General features: G+C 46.6%; 1 protein-coding gene across 1 annotated transcript in view; it reads left to right on the forward strand.

Moving 5' to 3' along the window:
* The window catches only part of znf638 (zinc finger protein 638), a 39,933-nt gene extending 14,357 nt beyond the window's left edge, over positions 1–25,576 (forward strand). Inside the window, 20 exon segments of the mRNA XM_064932861.1 lie at positions 2,930–3,082; positions 3,471–3,605; positions 5,134–5,291; positions 6,357–6,525; positions 6,982–7,125; positions 10,409–10,537; positions 10,643–10,681; positions 10,865–10,951; positions 10,953–10,994; positions 15,502–15,659; positions 15,964–16,966; positions 17,369–17,596; positions 17,715–17,765; positions 17,955–19,697; positions 21,009–21,114; positions 21,561–21,722; positions 22,047–22,394; positions 23,727–23,843; positions 23,928–24,049; positions 25,303–25,576. Of these exon segments, the coding sequence (XP_064788933.1) occupies positions 2,930–3,082; positions 3,471–3,605; positions 5,134–5,291; positions 6,357–6,525; positions 6,982–7,125; positions 10,409–10,537; positions 10,643–10,681; positions 10,865–10,951; positions 10,953–10,994; positions 15,502–15,659; positions 15,964–16,966; positions 17,369–17,596; positions 17,715–17,765; positions 17,955–19,697; positions 21,009–21,114; positions 21,561–21,722; positions 22,047–22,394; positions 23,727–23,843; positions 23,928–24,049; positions 25,303–25,368 (5,160 nt within the window). The 3' untranslated portion in view covers positions 25,369–25,576.
* The last annotated feature ends 855 nt before the right edge of the window (positions 25,577–26,431 follow it).

A 26,431-nucleotide genomic window follows, 5' to 3' on the forward strand; every position in this document is an offset into this window, starting at 1 on the left:
GAGTGAAAACATCCGAAGATCATCAAAGGTAAACGATTAATTTGATTGCTTTTCTGATTTTTCGTGACCAAGCTTCCTGATGCTTAGTGTACATAATGCTATGCTAGGCTATCGATAATCTTACACAAACGCTTGGATTGCTTTCGCTGTAAAGCATAATTTCAAAATCTGAGACGACAGGTGGATTAACAAAAGGCTTAACTGTGTTTTGCAATATTGCACTTGCATATGAATATTTTTTAGTAATATTATTTGACTGTTGTGCTCTGCTATTCAGCGGTTGCTGACAAATGATCCCGCGACACGGTTGGGTAGCGTCAAGAAGTTAAGAACACTGGCAGGGACAGTAGAGAGCTGATGATAATCTGCTACGTTCGCTCCCCCAAACCGTAGAATGGCCAGTATTTTCTTCACTCCCCCAAACCATAGAATGGCCAATATTTTCTTCACTCCCCCAAACCATAGAATGGCCAATATTGTCTTCCCTCCCCCAAACCATAGAATGGCCAATATTGTCTTCCCTCCCCCAAACGCTCTGTTCTGCAGCTCTAAACATGATCATCTACTAACATAACTGAAGCCCCTTGTTGATGCGGTGAAGGTCTGTTGTTGCTTTTGTTTTCAGATGTGCTTTGTCACAAGTCCAACACCAGATTACGATTCCCAGTTCACCTGGGGGGTGGGGTTAGTACCTTTGGGGGTGGGGTTAGTACCTTTGGTGGTGGGGTTAGTAACTTTGGGGATGGGGGTTAGTACCTTTGGGGATGGGGGTTAGTACCTCTGGGGGGTATTAGTACCTGGGGGGGTGGGGTTAGTACCTGGGGGGTTGGGGTTAGTACCTGGGGGGGTGGGGTTAGTACCTGGGGGGCGTGGGTTAGTACCTGGCGGGCGGGGTTACTTCCTTGGGGGTGGGGGTTAGTACCTGGGGGGCGTGGGTTAGTACCTGGCGGGCGGGGTTACTTCCTTGGGGGTGGGGGTTAGTACCTGGGGGGTGGGGTTAGTACCTTTGGGGGTGGGGTTAGTAACTTTGGGGATGGGGGTTAGTACCTTTGGGGATGGGGGTTAGTACCTTTGGGGATGGGGGTTAGTAACTTTGGGGATGGGGGTTAGTACCTTTGGGGATGGGGGTTAGTACCTTTGGGGATGGGGGTTAGTACCTCTGGGGGGGTGTTAGTACTTCCTTGGGGGTGGGGGTTAGTACCTGGCGGGCGGGGTTACTTCCTTGGGGGTGGGGGTTAGTACCTGGGGGTGGGGGTTAGTACCTGGGGGCGTGGGTTAGTACCTGGCGGGGGGGGTTACTTCCTTGGGGGTGGGGGTTAGTACCTGGGGGGTGGGGGTTAGTACCTGGGGGGTGGGGGTTAGTACGCGGGGGGGTTACTACCTGGCTCCTCGTGATATTTCCCCACGGGATCTACGCTCAGCTGCCATTCGTTCGTGATACTGTCATCACCTGCTGTCTGTTGGACTCAATGCCAAAGAAGAAGAAGCAAGGCAAGCAGGGAGAAATATCTATGGCAACATCGCATGTCTGTGTGAATGTTTCTTCTCATTAATCATTACTAGTGAGGAGTGACTGCTTCTCTGACATTCTTCTGTTCTTACCCCCAAACTGTCAAATGTACTCATGTATTTATATATTTATTTATTATTATGTATTTATATATTTATTTATTATTATGTATTTATATATTTGTTTATTATTATGTATTTATATATTTATTTATTATTATGTATTTATATATTTATTTATTATTATGTATTTATATATTTATTTATTATTATGTATTTATATATTTATTTATTATTATGTATTTATATATTTATTTATTATTATGTATTTATATATTTATTTATTATTTATTTATATATTTATTTATTATTATGTATTTATATATTTATTTATTATTATGTATTTATTTATTTATTTATTATGTATTTATTATTATGTATTTATATATTTATTTATTATTATGTATTTATATATTTATTTATTATTATGTATTTATATATTTATTTATTATTATGTATTTATATATTTATTTATTATTATGTATTTATATATTTATTTATTATTATGTATTTATATATTTATTTATTATTATGTATTTATGTATGTATTTATTATTATTTATTTATTTATTATGTATTTATTATTATGTATTTATATATTTATTATTATGTATTTATATATTTATTTAATATTATGTATTTATATATTTATTTATTATTATGTATTTATATATTTATTTATTATGTATTTATTTATTATGTATTTATTTATTATTATGTATTTATATATTTATTTATTATGTATTTATTATATTTAGCTCTTTTTTTACGTCAGCAGATGTCCAACCCTCATAACATGTTCAATAATATGTTTCGCCTGAGACACTCAAGGACACTCAGTGTCCTCTCTCCTCCTCTGTCCTCTCTCTCTCTCTTCCTCTGTCCTCTCCCTCTCTCTTCCTCTGTCCTCTCCCTCTCTCTTCCTCTGTCCTCTCCCTCTCTCTTCCTCTGTCCTCTCCCTCTCTCTTCCTCTGTCCTCTCCCTCTCTCTTCCTCTGTCCTCTCCCTCTCTCTTCCTCTGTCCTCTCTCTCTCTTCCTCTGTCCTCTCTCTCTCTCTTCCTCTGTCCTCTCTCTCCCTCTTCCTCTGTCCTCTCTCTCCCTCTTCCTCTGTCCTCTCTCTCTCTCTTCCTCTGTCCTCTCTCTCTCTCTCTTCCTCTGTCCTCTCTCTCTCTCTCTTCCTCTCTCTCTCTCTCTTCCTCTCTCTCTCTCTCTTCCTCTCTCTCTCTCTCTTCCTCTGTCCTCTCTCTCTCTCTTCCTCTGTCCTCTCTCTCTCTCTTCCTCTGTCCTCTCTCTCTCTCTTCCTCTGTCCTCTCTCTCTCTCTTCCTCTGTCCTCTCTCTCTCTCTTCCTATTTTCTCTAGACTAAGAAGAAACGAGGCCCAGGGACCCCAGCTCTGTTAAGACTAAAGAATATACCCTACACACAGCTAATTAACAGTACCTCTCTCTCCTCTCTCTCTCTCTCTCTCTCTCTCTCTCTCTCTCCTCCTCCTCTGTCCTCTCTCTCTCCTGCTGTTTTCTCTAGACGAAGAAGAAACGAGGCCCAGGGACCCCAGCTCTGTTAAGACTAAAGAATATACCCTACACACAGCTAATTAACAGTACCTCTCTCTCCTCTGTCTCTCTCTCTCTCTCTCTCTCTCTCTCTCTCTCTGTCTCTCTCTCTCTCTCTCCTCCTCTGTCCTCTCTCTCTCTCCTCCTATTTTCTCTAGACTAAGAAGAAACGAGGCCCAGGGACCCCAGCTCTGTTAAGACTAAAGAATATACCCTACACACAGCTAATTAACAGTACCTCTCTCTCTCTCTCTCCTGCTTTCTCTCTCTCTCTCCTGCTTTCTCTCTCTCTCTCTCTCTCTCTCTCTCCTCCTCTGTCCTCTCTCTCTCTCCTCCTGTTTTCTCTAGACTAAGAAGAAACGAGGCCCAGCTCTGTTAAAACTGATGAATATCCCTCAGCACACAGCTCATGATGAGGTGATGAAGGCCGTGGAACCCTTCGGAAAGATCAACAACATCATCCTGCTCAAGTCCATACAGCAGGTACATTAGATGTAGAGTACCCCATTCCACCTGTTAGTACCCCTTATTGTCTCTATTTCAATGTAGAGTACCCCATTCCACCTGTTAGTACCCCTTATTGTCTCTATTTCAATGTAGAGTACCTCTTATTGTCTCTATTTCAATGTAGAGTACCCCATTCCACCTGTTAGTACCCCTTATTGTCTCTATTTCAATGTAGAGTACCCCATTCCACCTGTTAGTACCCCTTATTGTCTCTATTTCAATGTAGAGTACCCCATTCCACCTGTTAGTACCCCTTATTGTCTCTATTTCAATGTAGAGTACCCCATTCCACCTGTTAGCACCCCTTATTGTCTCTATTTCAATGTAGAGTACCCCATTCCACCTGTTAGTACCCCTTATTGTCTCTATTTCAATGTAGAGTACCCCATTCCACCTGTTAGTACCCCTTATTGTCTCTATTTCAATGTAGAGTACCCCATTCCACCTGTTAGTACCCCTTATTGTCTCTATTTCAATGTAGAGTACCCCATTCCACCTGTTAGTACCCCTTATTGTCTCTATTTCAATGTAGAGTACCCCATTCCACCTGTTAGTACCCCTTATTGTCTCTATTTCAATGTAGAGTACCCCATTCCACCTGTTAGTACCCCTTATTGTCTCTATTTCAATGTAGAGTACCCCATTCCACCTGTTAGTACCCCTTATTGTCTCTATTTCAATGTAGAGTACCTCTTATTGTCTCTATTTCAATGTAGAGTGCCTCTTATTGTCTCTATTTCAATGTAGAGTACCCCATTCCACCTGTTAGTACCCCTTATTGTCTCTATATCAATGTAGAGTACCCCTTATTGTCTCTATTTCAATGTAGAGTGCCTCTTATTGTCTCTATTTCAATGTAGAGTACCCCATTCCACCTGTTAGTACCCCTTATTGTCTCTATTTCAATGTAGAGTACCTCTTATTGTCTCTATTTCAATGTAGAGTACCCCTTATTGTCTCTATTTCAATGTAGAGTACCCCTTATTGTCTCTATTTCAATGTAGAGTACCCCATTCCACCTGTTAGTACCCCTTATTGTCTCTATTTCAATGTAGAGCACCTCTTATTGTCTCTATTTCAATGCAGAGTACCCCTTATTGTCTCTATTTCAATGTAGAGTACTCCATTCCACCTGTTAGTACCTCTTATTGTCTCTATTTCAATGTAGAGTACCTCTTATTGTCTCTATTTCAATGTAGAGTATCTCTTATTGTCTCTATTTCAATGTAGAGTACCCCTTATTGTCTCTATTTCAATGTAGAGTACCCCTTATTGTCTCTATTTCAATGTAGAGTACCCCGTTCACCTGTTATTACCCCTTATTGTCTCTTTATCATGATGTCCCAGTCCTTCCCCTTGTTGGTGGACCCCCCCCCAGTCCCCACAAGGAGGTTAAAACTGGACACTTACATAGACACAACTAATCAACCACAAATACATCTCTCTCTCTGTCCCTCTCTGGCCTGGTCCCTCCCTCTCTCCACCCCCACCCCCCCCCCCATAGGCGTCAGTAATGTTTGAGAAAGAGGAGGATGCCAGACTGCTGGCTAGCTGTAAGACCCTGACCATCAGAGGCCAGGTCGTTATCATACGGATGGAGGAAGAGACTCTGCTGGAGGACTCAAAGGAACTGGACCGGGCCAAGAAGTCTTCTTCTGAAAGGTAACAGAATTAGTTAACTCTATACATCCACTATGACATCATTAGTTAACTCTATACATCCACTATGACATCATTAGTTAACTCTATACATCCACTATGACATCATTAGTTAACTCTATACATCCACTATGACATCATTAGTTAACTCTATACATCCACTATGACATCATTAGTTAACTCTATACATCCACTATGACATCATTAGTTAACTCTATACATCCACTATGACATCATTAGTTAACTCTATACATCCACTATGACATCATTAGTTAACTCTATACATTCACTATGACATCATTAGTTAACTCTATACATCCACTATGACATCATTAACTCTATACATCCACTATGACATCATTAACTCTATACATCCACTATGACATCATTAACTCTATACATTCACTATGACATCATTAACTCTATACATCCACTATGACATCATTAACTCTATACATCCACTATGACATCATTAGTTAACTCTATACATTCACTATGACATCATTAACTAACTCTATACATTAACTATGACATCATTCACTCTAAAATATATATATATATATATATATATACACATAGTGCCTTGCGAAAGTATTCGGCCCCCTTGAACTTTGCGACCTTTTGCCACATTTCAGGCTTCAAATATAAAGATATAAAACTATATTTTTTTGTGAAGAATCAACAACAAGTGGGACACAATCATGAAGTGGAACAACATTTATTGGATATTTCAAACTTTTTTAACAAATCAAAAACTGAACAATTAAGCTCTTTCCCTCCCCCTCTCTTTCCCTCCCCTCTCTCTTTCCCTTCCCCTCTCTCTTTCCCTCCCCCTCTCTCTTTCCCTCCCCCTCTCTCTTTCCCTCCCCCTCTCTCTTTCCCTCCCCCTCTCTCTTTCCCTTCCCCCCCCTCTCTCTTTCCCTTCCCCCCCCTCTCTCTTTCCCTTCCCCTTCCCTCTCTCTTTCCCCTCTCTCTCTCTCTCTCTTTCCCTTCCCCTGCCTCTCTCTTTCCCTCTTCCTCTCTCTCTCTCTCTCTTTCCCCTCTCTCTTTCCCCTCTCTCTCCCTCAGGAAAGCGACAGCAGCCCAGTCCCAGACCAGCACCACCAAGTCAACTAAAACATCTACCAAGTCTTCAACGACCGCAACTAAACCGCAAACTGCCGGTACCAAGAACGCGCCCAAGGTGTGTGGATCTAATACCAAGTCCAAGGGGAAGAGTCCCCTCGGTCCTCAGCAGGTACGTTTTGGGCTTCTTCTTCTCTATTCTTTACACAAGAGCGCTGGTGTCTCTCCAGGGAGTGTTTGTGAGCTCCAGATCTCTAGACACTAAGGACTTGTAGCGAGCAGGTAGGAGGAGTAAACGAGCCAAAGTCCCAGCAGCCTTTGTCAGGGCGTGTTCAGCGAGGCAATATGCCAGGTCACTGGAGCAGGGCCCAGGAGGTGTTTAGGTCGCGCACCGGGCCAGATCTCTATTTGAAACGTGCCCTATGTTTTCAGTTGCCTGGCCCTAAATAAAGTCATATTTGTCCGTGTAATTAGAATTATAAAAACGTCATTAGGAAATATGTCTTTCGGCTTCACGACATTAAAAACAGAGAAACATGAATCACATTATCGGTGACTCTGAACCTGGGTCTATGGGGTCAGAAACTAACTGATCCGTCCTCCTCCCTCTCCTCTTTTCCGTGTTTAGCCTGACATTGCGAATAATAGGTTTGTGAAGATCGAAGGTTTACCAGAAACTGGATATACAGAGGAAGATGTTCTGGCTCTGGTGAAGCCTTACGGATATAAACCTGGACTCTACAACTGTTTCATTCTGCCCAACCAGAGATGGGTAGGTTGGCTGTTTGTCTCTCTGTCCCTGTCTGTCTCTCTGTGTCTGTCTCTCGTGTCTGTCTCTCTCTGTGTGTCTGTGTCTGTTTCTCTGTCTGTGTGTCTGTGTCTGTCTCTGTGTGTGTGTGTGTGTGTGTGTGTGTGTCTCTCTCTCTGTGTGTCTGTAATGTTTTCATGGCTCAAAAAGGGGGGGCGTGGCACAGTCGCCATGGCTGGAGTTGGAGAGAATTTATAGTCCCTCAACTTGGCAGTGTTGAGGAATTCTTTCATTTTAAGCCAATTTCTCCATGGAGCTGAACCATTTCAGTTGTTTTAAAGCTAATTTGTGGTTATTTTACTATACATAATAACAAAATCAAGACGGCTAAATAGTTGTTGATGCAGTACCATAACGGGGGTGTCTGTTGTTGATGCAGTACCATAACGTGGGTTGTTGTTGTTGTTGATGCAGTACCGTAACGTAGGTGTCTGTTGTTGTTGTTGATGCAGTACCATAACGGGGGTGTCTGTTGTTGATGCAGTACCATAACGTGGGTGTTTGTTGTTGTTGTTGATGCAGTACCGTAACGTAGGTGTCTGTTGTTGTTGTTGATGCAGTACCGTAACGTGGGTGTTTGTTGTTGATGCAGTACCGTAACGTAGGTGTTTGTTGTTGTTGTTGATGCAGTACCGTAACGTAGGTGTCTGTTGTTGTTGTTGATGCAGTACCGTAACGTGGGTGTTTGTTGTTGTTGTTGATGCAGTACCGTAACGTAGGTGTCTGTTGTTGTTGTTGATGCAGTACCGTAACGTGGGTGTCTGTTGTTGATGCAGTACCGTAACGTGGGTGTTTGTTGTTGATGCAGTACCGTAACGTGGGTGTTTGTTGTTGATGCAGTACCGTAACGTGGGTGTTTGTTGTTGATGCAGTACCGTAACGTGGGTGTTTGTTGTTGATGCAGTACCGTAACGTAGGTTGTTGTTGTTGTTGTTGATGCAGTACCATAACGTGGGTTGTTGTTGTTGTTGATGCAGTACCGTAACGTGGGTGTCTGTTGTTGTTGATGCAGTACCGTAACGTGGGTTGTTGTTGTTGTTGATGCAGTACCGTAACGGGGGTGTTGTTGTTGATGCAGTACCGTAACGTAGGTGTCTGTTGTTGTTGATGCAGTACCGTAACGCGGGTTGTTGTTGTTGTTGTTGTTGATGCAGTACCATAACGTAGGTGTCTGTTGTTGTTGTTGTTGATGCAGTACCGTAACGTAGGTGTCTGTTGTTGTTGTTGATGCAGTACCGTAACGTGGGTGTTTGTTGTTGTTGATGCAGTACCATAACGTGGGTGTCTGTTGTTGTTGTTGATGCAGTACCGTAACGTGGGTTGTTGTTGATGCAGTACCGTAACGGGGGTGTCTGTTGTTGTTGTTGATGCAGTACCGTAACGTGGGTGTCTGTGGTTGTTGTTGATGCAGTACCGTAACGTGGGTTGTTGTTGTTGTTGATGCAGTACCGTAACGGGGGTGTCTGTTGTTGTTGATGCAGTACCGTAACGCGGGTTGTTGTTGTTGTTGTTGATGCAGTACCGTAACGTAGGTGTCTGTTGTTGTTGTTGTTGATGCAGTACCGTAACGTAGGTGTCTGTTGTTGTTGATGCAGTACCGTAACGCGGGTTGTTGTTGTTGTTGTTGTTGATGCAGTACCATAACGTAGGTGTCTGTTCTTGTTGTTGTTGATGCAGTACCGTAACGTAGGTGTCTGTTGTTGTTGTTGATGCAGTACCGTAACGTGGGTGTTTGTTGTTGTTGATGCAGTACCATAACGTGGGTGTCTGTTGTTGTTGTTGATGCAGTACCGTAACGTGGGTGTTTGTTGTTGTTGATGCAGTACCATAACGTGGGTGTCTGTTGTTGTTGTTGATGCAGTACCGTAACGTGGGTGTTTGTTGTTGTTGATGCAGTACCGTAACGTGGGTGTCTGTTGTTGTTGTTGATGCAGTACCGTAACGTGGGTTGTTGTTGTTGTTTTTGTTGTTGTTGATGCAGTACCGTAACGTAGGTGTCTGTTGTTGTTGTTGATGCAGTACCGTAACGCGGGTTGTTGTTGTTGTTGTTGATGCAGTACCATAACGTAGGTGTCTGTTGTTGTTGTTGTTGATGCAGTACCGTAACGTAGGTGTCTGTTGTTGTTGTTGATGCAGTACCGTAACGTAGGTGTTTGTTGTTGATGCAGTACCGTAACGTAGGTGTTTGTTGTTGATGCAGTACCGTAACGTAGGTGTCTGTTGTTGTTGTTGATGCAGTAACGTAGGTGTCTGTTGTTGTTGTTGATGCAGTACCGTAACGTGGGTGTTTGTTGTTGTTGATGCAGTACCGTAACGTGGGTTGTTGTTGTTGATGCAGTACCGTAACGTGGGTTGTTGTTGTTGATGCAGTACCGTAACGTGGGTTGTTGTTGTTGATGCAGTACCGTAACGTGGGTGTCTGTTGTTGTTGTTGATGCAGTACCGTAACGTGGGTGTCTGTTGTTGTTGTTGATGCAGTACCGTAACGTGGGTTGTTGTTGTTGATGCAGTACCGTAACGTGGGTTGTTGTTGTTGATGCAGTACCATAACGTGGGTGTCTGTTGTTGTTGATGCAGTACCGTAACGTGGGTGTCTGTTGTTGTTGATGCAGTACCGTAACGTGGGTGTTGTTGTTGTTGATGCAGTACCGTAACGTGGGTGTTGTTGTTGTTGATGCAGTACCGTAACGTAGGTGTTTGTTGTTGTTGATGCAGTACCATAACGTGGGTGTTTGTTGTTGTTGATGCAGTACCGTAACGTGGGTGTTTGTTGTTGTTGATGCAGTACCGTAACGTGGGTGTTTGTTGTTGTTGATGCAGTACCGTAACGTGTGTGTTTGTTGTTGTTGTTGATGCAGTACCGTAACGTGGGTGTTTGTTGTTGTTGATGCAGTACCGTAACGTGGGTGTTTGTTGTTGTTGTTGATGCAGTACTGTAACGTGGGTGTTTGTTGTTGTTGTTGATGCAGTACCGTAACTTAGGTGTCTGTTGTTGTTGTTGATGCAGTACCGTAACGTGGGTTGTTGTTGTTGTTGTTGATGCAGTACCATAACGTGGGTTGTTGTTGTTGTTGTTGATGCAGTACCGTAACGTGGGTTGTTGTTGTTGATGCAGTACCATAACGTGGGTTGTTGTTGTTGTTGTTGTTGATGCAGTACCGTAACGTGGGTTGTTGTTGTTGTTGATGCAGTACCGTAACGTGGGTGTTTGTTGTTGTCGTGATAATGAGTGTATTTGACCCAACAGGCCATAATCCGTATGGAGAGAGAACAGAAGAGCTTTGCTATGTTGACCAACTACACAAAGTCTCCTCCTAAACTACTAGACTGTCCCCTCACCTTCACGCTGACCCGCCCTGATACAAACCTCCTCCAGGTAACACACACACACACACACACACACACACACACACACACACACACACACACACACACACACAGACAGTCCAGTCATCATAGGTGTCTGTTGTTTCTGTTTCAGGAGGGTGTGTACACCACTCTGAAGGGCCTCACCACTACGGTAAGTTCATAGATTTAACTAGAAAGGTGACGTTGTTGTGTCCCCCAAACCAGTTATCTTCACTGCTCTCATTACGTTGGTAACCAGATTAGAAAAGCATTGAGGCACCTCGGGGGGTTTGTGGTGTATGTAACCCCGTTATAACCTGTTAATAACCCTTTATAACCCTCTGTCTGTTAACAGGATCCAACGTTGAAGGAACGTCTTCTGATTGTCAGTAACGTCCCCGCAGGGACTGCAGCAGCCCAGGAGGTTCACGACCTTGTTGTCAAACGTCGGCTCCTACCTCGACTCGCTGTCTCTGATCAACAGGGTAGGGACAGACACCGGGAGGCCTTAGGCAGCTGTTTGAAAGTAGCCTGTTGACTTTTGTTCCGATGTTGAAAATCAAGTCACCTACCTGGGTTGGAAAGATAGGTATTTCTCAGAATGAGAATGAATTAACCAATTCCTTTTTATAAATGTATTTTTTTGTTGTTGTTGTTGCTTCTTCCACGTTTATTAGACAGCTAGCACGTGACGTGACGCTGCTAGCAGTACGTAGTACCACAAAAGATGGACAAGTGGACACAGCTCAGAAGGAAACGAGACCATAAAGAGACATAAAGTATCGTTTATTTAAAATAACTGGATTCGTACCATAAAAGGGCATTTGGGAACGTCGCGCCAAAAGCTGAATAGATCCATGGTGATATCCAGAGGTGAAGATACGAAATGAACCGAGCAGTTTGTCACGTACGCCGCTGATGGGTGCTGTGAAATGTGTTGTTTTACGGGGTCAACCGTAGATGGTACGATACACGTCAAATACCTTCCTTATTTCTTTCAATACCGTGATATATTTAACTTCTTGAAACTCCCCATACCGGATCCGGGTTTGTGACTAAAGCCTCAGGCTCATTAGCATAACGCAACGTTAACGATTTCTGAAAATCGCAAATAAAATGAAAATAATGCGTCTGCTCTCAAGCTTAGCCTTTTCTTAACAACACTGTCATCTCAGATTTTCAAAATATGCTTTTGAACCATAGAAATTGACTAATTTGTGTAAGAGTATGCAAAGCTAGCATAGCATTTTGAGTAGCATGTAGCACGCAACATTTTCACAAAAACCAGATAACCAAATAAATAAAATCATTTACCTTTGAAGAGCTTCTGATGTTTTCAATGAGGAGACTCTCAGTTACATACCAAATGCGCAGTGTTTCCTGAAAGCGTCTGTGTGTAGGAAAAATTGTTCCGTTTTCTACATTGCGTCTGGCTACCGAAACGAACCGAAAATTCAGTCACCTACAACGTAAAACCTTTTCCGGATTAACTACATAATATCGACCGAAACATGGCAAACGTTGTTTGGAATCAATCCTCAAGGTGTTTTTTCACATATCTCTTCATTGACATGCAGTTCGTGGAAGCTTGCTTTCCTCTCTGTATCGCATGGAAAAATACTGGCAGGTGACTTTTGCGCACCAATTTCGGCGCAGGACACCGGGCGGACACCTGGTAAATGTGGTCTCTTATGGTCAATCTTCCAATGATCTGCCCACAAATACGTCACAATGCTGCAGACACCTTGGGGAAACGACAGAAAGGGTTGACTCACTCCTCTCGCATTCACAGCCATATAAGGAGACAATGGAAAACAGAGCCTCAAAAATCCTTGTCATTTCCTGGATGCCATCTCATCTTGGTTTTGCCTGAAGCTCACGTTCTAGGGCACGCACAGAGAATATCTTTGTATTTCTGGACACGTCAGAGTGTTTTCTTTCGAATGGTAGCAATTATATGCATAGTCGAGCATCTTTTTGTGACAAAATATCTTGTTTAAAACGGGAACGTTTTTCATCCAAAAATGAAATAGCGCCCCCATAGATGTAAGAGGTTAAGCCATATCGCCCTACTTTGATACTCATCAGTGGGGATTTAAGAAATAAGTTTCCCAATGCAAAGAATACCACAACAACAACAAAAGCACAACAAATTTCCCTTGACAAACAAGCTGGTTATTATTGAAATGCTGCCCCCTATCCCTAAGAGGTTTTAATTAACCTCCACAGCTTGATGAAAGACAGTCATGTTTTAGTTCAATCACATTGCATCATTTAACACAACACAGAATACCACAACAACAAAAACACAATACATTTCCTTTGACAAACAAGCTGGTTATTATTGCCAAGTAGGCAGCGCAGTGTGAAACTACACAACCGCTGACGACAACAACCGCTGAACGAATCCAGTTTACGAGTTATTAAACGAATCCCGTCTCTTTATGGTCTCGTCTCCTTCTGAGCTGTGTCCACTTGTCCATCGTTTGTGGTACTACGCACTGCTAGCAGCATTTTAGCCACATCACGTGCTAGCTGTCTAATCTGTTTAACCTCCACAGCTTGATGAAAGACAGTCATGTTTTAGTTCAATCACATTGCATCATTTAAAACACAGAATACCACAACAACAACAAAAACAAAAACACAACAAATTTGTGTAAAACTACACAACTGCTGACGACAACAACCGCTGAACGAAACGGGTCTATACCATCGGACAGATTCCTCAGCAGCAGGCGAGTGATAATATGGGAACGAATCTGTCACAGAGAGAATGGATGAAGTGTTGAGTCCCACAGTCCGACTGGCTCCCACTCAAAGGATGCAAGTCCCAAGTGGATTCAAGACCGTGGTCAGCGCATCGGCCCGGACTCCAAAGGATGCAATCTGCAGTCCCAAGTGGATTCAAGACCGTGGTCAGCGCATCGGCCCGGACTCCAAAGGATGCAATCTGCAGTCCCAAGTGGATTCAAGACCGTGGTCAGCACATCGGCCCGGACGCCAGTTTGACGCTGGATTGGAATATGCGATAAACAGCTTTATTGGACAAAGACACGTAGAAGAATAGAAAGCCTGTTCAGGGACAGAAAGACAGATTTGTACCTTGTCAGCTCAGGGATTCGAACTTGCAACCTTTCGGTTACTAGCCCGACGCTCTAACCACTAGGCTACCCTGCCGCCCCATTATAGTCCACCTGTGGTAAATTCAGTTTATTGGACATGATGATGAAGAAGAAGAAGAATAGAAATCCCAGCAAGTTTCTTTAAACTTTTTGCCACGTAAACAGCCACACACGATACAAAACACTGTGATTATAACCAATTAGATCCCTGGCTTGTACCATGTGATTATAACCAATTAGATCCCTGGAACCAACCACTCTAGGCTTGTACCATGTGATTATAACCAATTAGATCCCTGGAACTTTTTTTTATGTTTGCTAATTTATTGAAATATTAAAAACAGATACATACATTATTTACATAAGTGTCCAGACCTCTGCTATGAGACTTGAAATTGAGCTCAGGTTAATCTTGTTTCCATGAATCATCCTTGATGTTTCTCCAACTTGATTGGAGTCCACCTGTGGTAATTCAATTGATTTGAACATGATTTGGAAAGGCACACACCTGTCTATATAAGGTCCCACAGTTGACAGTGCATGTCAGAGCAAAAACCAAGCCATGAGGTCGAAGGAATTGTCTGTAGAGCTCCGAGACAGGATTGTGTCGAGGCACAGATCTGGAGAAGGGTAAGATAAAAATGTCTGCAGTATTGATGGTCCCCAAGAACACAGTGGCCTCAATCATTCTTAAATGGAAGAAGTTTGGAACCACCAAGACTCTTCCTATAGCAATCGGGTAAAGGGCTTTGGTCAGGGAGGTGACCAAGAACCGGATGGTCACTCTGACAGAGCTCCTTTGTGCCGATGGTTGTCCTTCTGGAAGGTTCTCCCGTCTCTGCAGCACTCCACCAATCAGGCCTTTATGGTAGAGTGGCCAGACGGAAGCCACTCCTCAGTAAAAGGCACATGACAGCCTGCTTGGAGTTTGCCAAAAGACACCTAAAGACTATCAGACCATAAGAATCAAGATTCTCTGGTTTGATGAAACCAAGATTGAACTATATGGCCTGAATGCCAAGTGTCACGTCTGGAGGAAACCTGGCACAATCCCTACGGTGAAGCATGGTGGTGGCACATTATGCTGTGGGGATGTTTTTCAGCAGTAGGGACTGGGAGACTAGTCAGTATCGAGGCAAAGATGAACGGAGCCAAGTACAGAGTGATCCTTGATGAAAACCTGTTCCAGAGCGCTAAGGACTTCACAGTGGGGCAAAGGTTCACCTTCCAACAGGACAACGACCCTAAGAACACAGCCAAGACAAGGTAGGGGTGGCTTCGGGACAATCTCTGAATGTCCTTGAGTGGACCAGCCAGAGCCCGGACTTGAACCCGATCGAACATCTCTGGAGAGACCTGAAAATAGCTGTGCAGCGACGCTCCCCATCCAACCTGACAGAGTTTGAGAGGATCTGCAGAGAAGAAATGGAGAAACTCCCCAAATACAGGTGTGCCAAGCTTGTAGCATCACACCCAAGAAGACTGGCAGCAATTACATCCTAGAAAGGTTCTTCAACAAAGTACTGAGTAAAGGGTCTGAATTCTTATGTACATGTAAAATTTCATTTTTTCATTTTTTTTTTGGTAAATTTGCAACAACAAAATTCTGTTTTTGGTTTGTCATTACTGGGTATCGTTTGTAGATTGATGTTGGGGAAAAAACAACATTTTTATAATAAGGCTGTAACAAAACAAAATCTGTTTAAAAATCAAGAGGTTCGGCTTTCTGAAGGCTCCGTGTAACCAATTAGAACCCTGGAACCTCCGACTGCATTTTTTAAAAAACATTTCTGATTCGTCAGAAGACACAGATAACAAATCAGATGAATTGATTTGTTTAATATATATGTTTCTCTCTCTGTCTCAGATCTATTTTGAGATGGAGTCGTCGTCGGTGGCGATGACCGTGTGTCTTCATTTCCAGAAGTCCCCCAGTGTAGTTCAGAACATCCCTCTGAAGTTCAACTTGCTGGACAAGGATCAACAGGCACCGCAGCCCCCAGCCCAGAAGACATCTGTTGTCAGGTAAATATCTTAACTCAACCTTTCATTAACTTCCTAGATTTTATCCATCAGTCCATCCAATCCAATCATTGTATTAACCTCTAGCGACGAGCAATCCCGTACCCGATATCCAACTAAAATACCGCCCCCTAACTACCGCCCCCTAACTAGTTAACGTCCTGTTTTCTAAGGACACAGGGTACAATTAGTTGTTTTTCCTCGTCAGGGAACAACTCCTGTCCCATGTGTTCCTCTGGAGACCTTTCAGACTGATCTGGGCATGTAAACATCACTTATTTTATAATCTACATGTTTGTTATTTCAGCACCAAAAGGAGAAGAAGAAAACCAATCAAAGGCAAGAAGCCTGTTGCAAAAGATATCACAACCCCAGTTAAACCTGTTACTCCCACTACTACCAGCACCAATGCTACGGTCTCATCCTCTCAGCCTGTTGCTGTGGCGACCAAGCAACCAGGAAGTGACGTCGTGGTGATGAATTCCGACGGAAAGGCAACGGTGGCGGAGTCTGGAGGGAAAGAGGGTGGGATTTCCTCGCCAAAAGATGGGAAGAAGAAGAACGCTCATCCTCCCAAAGAGGATGGAGGGATGGAAACTGAGGAGGAGGCAAAAGGAAACCAGGAAGACACTGCGACCGTCGACACCGTCGTTTCCGCCTTGTTACCTACGGTTGCCGTGTCTGCTCCCGAGGAAGAGGTCGCCATGGAAACCCAGAGCACCGACGGCGTCGCCTCGACCAATGAGGTTGCAGCAGAACCCGAACAGGTTCTCGCTGCGGTCCCACAACAGGGCGGTGATGTCATTGCGTTGGCTAGTGAAACCGTGACGACTGTGGCCACAACAGAACCTCGTCTGATCTCCGCTGTGGAGGGAGCTGATAACGTGGCCAATCCCGTCGACTCTGACACCGTTGCTGCCTTGGTACCGGCACAAACACCGGCTCCCGTCCCGGTAGCGTTCAATGTTGAAGACAAACCTCAGGACTATCCTCCGGTCACCGAGGAGATCCTCAAGGCCCTGGAGGCAGCGGTGCACCAACACCGTATGGGGAGACTGGCGGAGGAACAGGCTAAACAGGAACACAACCAGGGAGAGGGGATCCAGGCCAAGCCTCTACCCAACCAGGAGAGCCCTGCAGCTGGGGAGACGGCGGAGAGAAGGACCACGGCTGAGTCAGAAGAGAAGACTGGGGAGAAAGAGACGACGAAGAAAGAGGAGCCACGACCAGAGAAGAAGTCACAGCCGGACAAGAAGACCACCGACACGAAGAAGACACCTTCAGGATCTGGCCAACCAGACCACAAGAATGTACGTATCATAATAATAATGTGAATTTAAGGGACAGATATCATTTAAACCTTGACAGATTTGAATCGCTGACAGTCTGATTCATTGCACCTTAGTGTAACCGGTGTGAAATGGCTAGCTAGTTAGCGGTGGTGCGCGCTAATAGCGTTTCAGTCGGTGACGTCACTCGCTCTGAGACTTGGAGTAGTTGTTCCCCTCTGCAAGGGCTGCGGCTTTTGGGGAGCGATGGGAAACGATGTGTCCAGGGGGGCTGCTTCGAGGGAGCCCATGTCGGGCCGAGGAGAGGGATGGAAGCAATACTGTTACGTTAGCTTCTGCTAATATTTGAACGTATGTACTGGACTCTAATGACTGAGGCAACTCATTATGTGTTTAAATGTCTAATAAAATGAATTCATCCAGGGGAAGACCGAGGCTTCCGGAGGGAGAGGCCGGCGCCCTTCCCCAGAAAGGAGAGACTCTTCAAGGCATAGAAGCAGCCGGGCTCCTTCCGAGGAGGAGCAGGATCCTTCCACGTCTAGACAGGGTAACTCCTCCGGCTCCTCTTCTGGCTCCCGCAGGAGCAGCAGACCCGACGGCAGCCCCGCCAAGAAGAAGGGGAGGAAAGAAGAGGAAGAGGAGAGAACCAAGGTATGAGAAGGAGAGAAGCAAGGCGTGATGCTGAATGACAATTCTATCTTTTTTTTATGATTTGATTCTATTTCTGAGCGAGAAATGATCCTGGTAAATGTTTCTGTTGGTTCCACAGAGCCTCGGCAGTAAAACGACCCCCTCCTCTAGGAGCAGGTCTAAAGACACGGTGAGCCAACGATGCTTTCCAAACGCGAACATTTCTTTAAAAAGAATCTATAACCTCTACAGTCTGTTGTAGCAAACTCTCATACATCTGATTTCAAACTACAGAACTTCTGTTGAACTTGTGGACGATTTGATTTTGATTAATTAATTCTTTGGATTCATCCTTCTCTCCCTCTCTCTTTACCTCTAGTTAAAGCAAATAGTTAGTTGCTACGCGGGAGATGAGTTTACATCTGACGTCATCCCTGATGAAGCCAACTCCTTCGATCTGGACCAGTTCAACATGGACCAGTTTGTTACTGTGGACGAGGTGGAAGGGGATGAGGCTGAGAACACCGACCCACCGCAGTCATCCTCATCTTCGTCACACAAGACACAAGATAAGGCCTCGGAAAGGTCAAAACGATCGTCCAAACGCAGGAGGGGTACCCCAGATACCCCATCTCCGAAATCTAGCCTGGAGCACAAGGAGACACCCACGGCCTCCTCCTCTACCCCGCCTGCTCAGAAGACTCCACGAAAAGCCGCAGCAAAAAAGGCAGCAACTAAACCTCAACCACCTGCCACCTCTGGACGCAAGACCAGGTCATCAGCAGCTGTTGTTGTAGCAACCGAAGCCGCAGAAACCCAGGAAGCTGCCGACGACAACACCAGCATAGCCGATACGGAGGCGGAGCCTGTTCCCTTGGAGACTCGGTCTCAGTCGGAAGAGGAAGTCGTAGTGGTCACTAAGGGATGTGACACAGATGATGTAGTACCGTCATCCCACCACAAGATGTCAGTGTTGGACACTGCAGTGACCGACAACAAGGAAGAGAAAAGTGCTGTGTCAGAAAGCGATATGGAGACGACCGCTGAAAAACCTCCAGAGCTAGAGGGGAGCGAGGAGACGACCCAGGCTGAAAACGGTTCCTCGATTCTGGGTACCGAGGCACAGAGTGGAGCCTGTCCCCTGGAGCTTGGTCTGACCCATCCGTCTGCCTCAGCCAAGGAGCAAAACCTTCAGAAGGCCCTGCGACTACAAGAGGTGGAGACGGTGTCGGGTCACCAGGTGCCCCAATCACTTATTGATAAAGTACCTGATGATGATGGTGAATTCCAGATACTCGACGAAGCTGTGGACGATGACACACCTAGAGACGGAGAAGAGGGCAGTCAAGAACAGTCCGGATCTCTATCTCTGGGTGACCAGGCGCCTGCAGCCTCCAAATCTACAGGTTCCCAGGTGCCTCAAGCTACACTAGAGGAACACGAAGAGATCTCCAACGACGAAGATTCTGCTTTCCAGATCCTCGACTCTCTAGAAGACACTGAAGACAACATGGCCGACTCCTCTCTCGCAGGCCAAGGGGGCCGAAGAGATTCTCTACCTGGAGAGATGGAGGGGTTCCAGATACTAGATTCAGTCGACGATCAGACGGAAACGACCCAAGTTCTGGACAACCATACGACTGACTCGAAATGTCAGGGGGGCTCCAAGCCTCTCAAGGGGGGTAAGAAGACACCCCAAAAGAAGGGGAAAAAGGAGATTAAGAAGGGATCCAAAACTCAAGAGGAGACCAAGACCCCAACAGGAGAGTCCGAGGGGGGTACACCGAAAAAGAGTAACCTTGTCACCTTGGATGAGGTGAGCGAGGAGGAGGAGGATTACCCAGATGACGCCGCCGAAGAGGAAGAACTTATTAAGAAACAAAAACTGGTGAAGGAGAAGCAGCAAGAGAAGGACAGAGGGAAGGAGAGAGAGAAAGGGCGGAGGAGGAGTAGAGAGAAGGAACGGACAAGGGAGGAGGAGAGAGAGGAGAGGGTCGGAGTGGATACTGAGGGCTTGGTGACTTTGGATGAGATCGGAGAGGATGAAGGAGCGGAGGGGCCTTGCCTGGAGCCACACCCCTTCAGCCAGGAGGACGAATCAGGAGACACCTTCAACCCAGAGGTCAGGAAATATCTGCTGCTTGCTTTCTCCGCTCTCTCCTCTCTGTCGTCTCTCTCTCCTCTCTGTCGTCTCTCTCCTCTCTCTGCCGTCTCTCTCCTCTGTCTGCCGTCTCTCTCCTCTGTCTGCCGTCTCTCTCCTCTGTCTGCCGTCTCTCTCCTCTGTCTGCCGTCTCTCTCCTCTGTCTGCCGTCTCTCTCCTCTGTCTGCCGTCTCTCTCCTCTGTCTGCCGTCTCTCTCCTCTGTCTGCCGTCTCTCTCCTCTGTCTGCCGTCTCTCTCCTCTGTCTGCCGTCTCTCTCCTCTCTCTGTCATCTCTCTCCTCTCTGTCGTCTCTGTCGTCTCTCTCTTCTCTCTCTGTCGTCTCTCTCTTCTCTCTCTGTCGTCTCTCTCCTCTCTCTGTCGTCTCTCTCCTCTCTGTCGTCTCTGTCGTCTCTCTCTTCTCTCTCTGTCGTCTCTCTCTTCTCTCTCTGTCGTCTCTCTCCTCTCTCTGTCGTCTCTCTCCTCTCTCTGCCGTCTCTCTCCTCTCTGTCGTCTCTCTCCTCTCTCTGCCGTCTCTCTTCTCTGTCGTCTCTCTCTTCTCTGTCGTCTCTCTCCTCTTTGTCGTCTCTCCTCTCTCTGTCGTCTCTCCTCTCTCTGTCGTCTCTCCCCTCTCTGTCGTCTCTCTCTTCTCTCTCTGTCGTCTCTCTCTCCTCTCTCTGTCGTCTCTCCTCTCTCTGTCGTCTCTCTCCTCTGTCGTCTCTCTCCTCTGTCGTCTCTCTCCTCTGTCGTCTCTCTCCTTTGTCGTCTCTCTCCTCTCTGTCGTCTCTCCTCTCTCTGTCGTCTCTCCTCTCTCTGTCGTCTCTCCTCTCTCTGTCGTCTCTCTCCTCTGTCGTCTCTCTCCTCTGTCGTCTCTCTCCTCTGTCGTCTCTCTCCCCTCTCTGTCGTCTCTCTCCCCTCTCTGTCGTGTCTCTCCTCTCTGTTGTCTCGCTCTTCTCTCTCTCTGTCGTCTCGCTCTTCTCTCTCTCTGTCGTCTCGCTCTTCTCTCTCTCTGTCGTCTCGCTCTTCTCTCTCTCTCTGTCGTCTCGCTCTTCTCTCTCTCTCTGTCGTCTCGCTCTTCTCTCTCTCTCTCTGTCGTCTCGCTCTTCTCTCTCTCTCTGTCGTCTCGCTCTTCTCTCTCTCTCTGTCGTCTCGCTCTTCTCTCTCTCTCTGTCGTCTCGCTCTTCTCTCTCTCTCTGTCGTCTCGCTCTTCTCTCTCTCTGTCGTCTCGCTCTTCTCTCTCTCTGTCGTCTCGCTCTTCTCTCTCAGTCACACACCCTTTGACCTCTCTCCTATCAGACTCTGGTAACCCTGGATGAGGCTGGAGGTGATGGGGAGGATGATGAGGAGGAAGAGCAGAACAAGAGTCCTGAACCAGCGCAGAACCAGCAAGCTGACCACACAGGTCTGAAGGGGGGGGTGTGTATCGGGACAGAAGGGGGGTGTGTATCGGGACAGAAGGGGGTGTGTATCGGGACAGAAGTGGGGGGGGTGTGTATCGGGACGGAAGTGGGGGGAGTGTGTGTATCGGGACGGAAGTGGGGGGAGTGTGTGTGTATCGGGACGGAAGTGGGGGGAGTGTGTGTGTGTCGGGAGGGAAGTGGGGGGGAGTGTGTGTGTGTATCGGGACGGAAGTGGGGGGGGGGTGTGTGTATCGGGACGGAAGTGGGGGGAGTGTGTGTGTATCGGGACGGAAGTGGGGGGGAGTGTGTGTGTATCGGGACGGAATGGGGGTGTATCGGGACAGAATGGGGGGGGGCGAAGTGTATCGGGACAGAATGGGGGGGCGAAGTGTATCGGGACAGAAGGGGGGGGTGTCCTCTCGTCCTCTAAACCATTTCTCTCCTCCAGCTGATGCTACAGGGTCTCCTGGTGCAGAGGACGACGGCAGGGGCATGGAGGAAATCAGGAGAATGAACTTTGTGACTGTGGATGAAGTGGGAGAGGAGGAGGAGGAGGCTGTTACCACAAGGAGAGGAGCCAGGGGGAGGAAGAGGGCCCGACAGACCTCTGGTGAGATAGAGGGACACACACACTCACACTCAGAGACACACACACACACTCGGAGACTCACACACGCACTCGGAGACACACACACTCGGAGACACACTCAGAGACACACACGCACTCGGAGACACACACAGAGACACACACACTCACACTCAGAGACACACACACACAGAGACACACACACTCACACTCAGAGACACACACACACAGAGACACACACAGAGACACACACACTCAGAGACACACAGAGACACACACACACTCGGAGACACACAGGATTTGAGTTATAATGTTGCAGCTGTATTTCTTCATCTTCTCTCATCACAGCCAGGAAATCGGTGAAGGTGAAGAAGGTGAGCGTTAAAGACAAGGAAGAGGAGGAGCCTCGGGCAGATACGACTCCTCCCACTGACACAGCTTCCGTTGACGCTGCCTCCTCATTGCTCCAAGTCGCTGTGACCTCAGAGGTGGACGCCCAATCAGCTGCCTCGGTCCCAGACCTCCAGGAGAAAGAGAGGAAGGCTGACACCCCTGCAGACCAACCCAGCCTGGAGGCCTCCTCAGCGGGGCAGGAGAGGCACACGGACCCCCCTGAGAACCAGAGTCTGGAGGGGAAACAGGAGACAACAGATATCAGTGTTGGAAAGGCTTGGACTGACTCCACAACACCACAAGGTAGAGAGAGAACAACGTTAGATGTTGTTCAGTAGTTCATGAGACACCAGCCAGCCTCGTAACGTCACTGAGGTGTCACATTCCCGTGGAGGAGTTTTATTTTTGAATCGTATGCGTCATCTTTTTCAAATGTGACCACAGCCTGAGTCATTTTTGCTTGGCTGGTATCTGTATTCCAGGCGGGATGAATATCAGGTCCTCCCTGGACTTCCCTAATGGGCACGTGGTCATGAAGACGTGTGTTTGATAGGAACATAATGACATGATATCTGGACTCTGTGTTCTTGCTGCCAAATTAATCTGTTTTCTCCCTTCGCCTTTGTTCTTCCTGACTCCTCATCTCCACATTTCTCTCTCTCTCTCTCTCTCTCCACATTTCTCTCTCCACATTTCTCTCTCTCCACATTTCTCTCTCTCTCTCTCTCTCTCCACATCTCTCTCTCTCCACATCTCTCTCTCTCCACATTTCTCTCTCTCTCCACATCTCTCTCTCTCCACATCTCTCTCTCTCTCCACATCTCTCTCTCCACATCTCTCTCTCTCTCCACATCTCTCTCTCCACATCTCTCTCTCTCCACATCTCTCTCTCCACATCTCTCTCCACATCTCTCTCTCCACATCTCTCTCTCTCTCCACATCTCTCTCTCCACATCTCTCTCGCTCTCTCTCCACATCTCTCTCTCCACATCTCTCTCTCTCCACATCTCTCTCTCTCCACATCTCTCTCTCTCTCTCCACATCTCTCTCTCTCTCCACATCTCTCTCCACATCTCTCTTTCTCCACATCTCTCTCCACATCTCTCTTTCTCTCTCCACATCTCTCTCCACATCTCTCTCTCTCCACATCTCTCTTTCTCTCTCCACATCTCTCTTTCTCTCTCCACATCTCTCTCTCTCCACATCTCTCTTTCTCTCCACATCTCTCTTTCTCTCTCCACATCTCTCTTTCTCTCTCCACATCTCTCTTTCTCTCTCCACATCTCTCTCCACCTCTCTCTCTCTCTCTCCACATCTCTCTCTCGCTCTCCACATCTCTCTCTCCACATCTCTCTCTCTCTCTCCACATCTCTCTTTCTCTCTCCACATCTCTCTTTCTCTCTCCACCTCTCTCTCTCTCTCTCCACATCTCTCTCTCGCTCTCCACATCTCTCTCTCCACATCTCTCTCTCTCTCTCCACATCTCTCTCTCGCTCTCCACATCTCTCTCTCCACATCTCTCTCCACATCTCTCTCTCTCCACATCTCTCTCTCTCCACATCTCTCTCTCTCCACATCTCTCTCTCTCTCTCCACATCTCTCTCTCTCCACATCTCTCTCTCCACATCTCTCTAGAAGACAGTGAACAGAGAAGAGAGGAGGAAGAGGAGCCTGAGTTAAAACGTTGTCGTTCTGAGTCTCCTCTGATCACAGACTTCAAACTGCCTCCCTTCAGCCCTCACAACCCTATAGGTGATACTGACAGACACACTCCCCGACAGACACACACCATTTCTCATCAGGTTTAACTGACCCCCCTCTCTCTCTCCTCTCCAGGCCAGGACTTTGTGGTTCCTAAGACAGGGTTCTTCTGTAAGTTGTGTTCTCTGTTCTACGGGAGCGAACACACAGCCATGAAGACCCACTGCAGCAGTCTGCAACACTATCAGAACATGCAGGTATCAACATCACTATACCAGTTAGTTAGGGGGGGTGGAGGAGGGGGAGGAGAGCCCGGGTGGGGGGGACTGACTGACATCACTATCCCAGTTAGTTAGGGGGGGGGAGGAGAGCCCGGGGGGGGGGGACTGACTGACATCACTATCCCAGTTAGTTAGGGGTGGGGGAGGTATATTGCGTCATATTTTTAGACCTGTTAGTTTGATACATTGGAATTGACAGGTTTCATTATTAAATAACCAGTTCTGTAGGACAACTAGCAATGATAATAACCTCTACCTGTCACCTCCATCCCCATCTCTCTCTCTCTCTCTCTCTCTCTCTCTCTCTCTCTCTCTCTCTCTCTGTCTCTCTCTCTCTCTGTCTCTCTCTCTCTCTCTCTCTCTCTCTCTCTCTCTCTCTTTCTCTCTCTCTCTCTTTCTCTCTCCTCTCTCTTTCTCTCTCTATCCCCTCTTTCTCTCTCTCTATCCCCCTCTTTCTCTCTCTCTATCCCCCTCTTTCTCTCTCTTTCCCCCTCTTTCTCTCTCTTTCCCCCTCTTTCTCTCTCTTTCCCCCTCTTTCTCTCTATCCTCTCTCTTTCCCCCTCTCTCTCTCTTTCCCCCTCTTTCTCTCTCTCTATCATCTCTCTCTCTGTGTCCCTCTTTCTTTCTCTCTCTCTCTGTCCCCCCTCTCTCTCTCTCTGTCTCTCTTTCATCTCCATCCCCCTCTCTCTCTCCCCTCTCTCTTTCTCTCTCCTTTCTCTCTCCCCTCTCTCTTTCTCTCCCCTCTCTCTTTCTCTCTCCTTTCTCTCTCCCCTCTCTCTTTCTCTCTCCCCTCTCTTTCTCTCTCCCCTCTCTCTTTCCCTCTCCCCTCTTTCTCTCTCCTTTCTCTCTCTCCTCTCTCTTTCTCTCTTTCTTTCTCTCCCCTCTCTCTTTCTTTCTCTTTCTCCCCTCTCTCTTTCTTTCTCTTTCTCCCCTCTTTCTCTCTCTATCCCGTCTCTCTTTCTCTCTTTCTATCCCCCCTCTCTCTCTCTATTCCCTCTCTCTTTCTCTCTCTATCCCCCTCTTTCTTTCTCTATCCCCCTCTTTCTTTCTCTCACTCTCTATCTCCTCCTTTCTTTCTCACTCTATCCCCCTCTTTCTCCCCCCCTCTCTCTCTCGCTCTTTCCCCCCTCTCTCTCTTTCCCCCTCTCTCTCTCTTTCCCCCTCTCTCTCTCTTTCCCCCTCTCTCTCTCTTTCCCCCTCTCTCTCTCTCTCTCTCTCTCTCTCTCCAGAAATATTACCTGAAGCGTCAGAAGCAACAAGCAGGAAGTTCTAGCCTCGGCTCCGTCTCCAAATGACCCCCTTGACCCTGGATGTGTCCCAAATGTAACCCTATTCCCTACATAGTGCACTACTTTAAGACCAGAGCCCCGTAGTGCCATTTGACCCCCAACTCAATCAATCTATATTTTCTAATTTGTGTGTCTGAAACAACTGTAAGTCTGGTCATAATACTACACCCTATAACTATATGGACTGGGGGGGACTGATCTATAACAATATGGACTGGGGGGGGGGGACTGATCTATAACTATATGGACTGAGGGGGGACTGATCTATAACTATATGGACTGGGGGGGGACTGATCTATAACTATATGGACTGGGGGGACTGATCTATAACTATAAGGACTGGGGGGGGGGGACTGATCTATAACTATATGGACTGGGGGGGACTGATCTATAACTATATGGACTGGGGGGGGGGATCTGAGTACAGGAGTGTTGATCCAGGATCCCCCCCCAGTCCATATAGTTATAGATCAGTCCCCCCCCAGTCCATATAGTTATAGATCAGTCCCCCCCCAGTCCATATAGTTATAGATCAGTCCCCCCCCAGTCCATATAGTTATAGATCAGTCCCCCCCCAGTCCATATTGTTATAGATCAGTCCCCCCCCCAGTCCATATAGTTATAGATCAGTCCCCCCCCAGTCCATATAGTTATAGATCAGTCCCCCCCCAGTCCATATAGTTATAGATCAGTCCCCCCCCAGTCCATATAGTTATAGATCAGTCCCCCCCCAGTCCATATTGTTATAGATCAGTCCCCCCCCCCCAGTCCATATAGTTATAGATCAGTCCCCCCCCAGTCCATATAGTTATAGATCAGTCCCCCCCCAGTCCATATAGTTATAGATCAGTCCCCCCCCAGTCCATATAGTTATAGATCAGTCCCCCCCCCCCAGTCCATATAGTTATAGATCAGTCCCCCCAGTCCATATAGTTATAGATCAGTCCCCCCCCAGTCCATATAGTTATAGATCAGTCCCCCCCCTGTCCATATAGTTATAGATCAGTCCCCCCCCCCAGTCCATATAGTTATAGATCAGTCCCCCCTGTCCATATAGTTATAGATCAGT

This window comes from Oncorhynchus masou, chromosome 23, assembly GCF_036934945.1.
Source record: "Oncorhynchus masou masou isolate Uvic2021 chromosome 23, UVic_Omas_1.1, whole genome shotgun sequence".
Classification (NCBI taxonomy): Eukaryota; Metazoa; Chordata; class Actinopteri; order Salmoniformes; family Salmonidae; genus Oncorhynchus; species Oncorhynchus masou.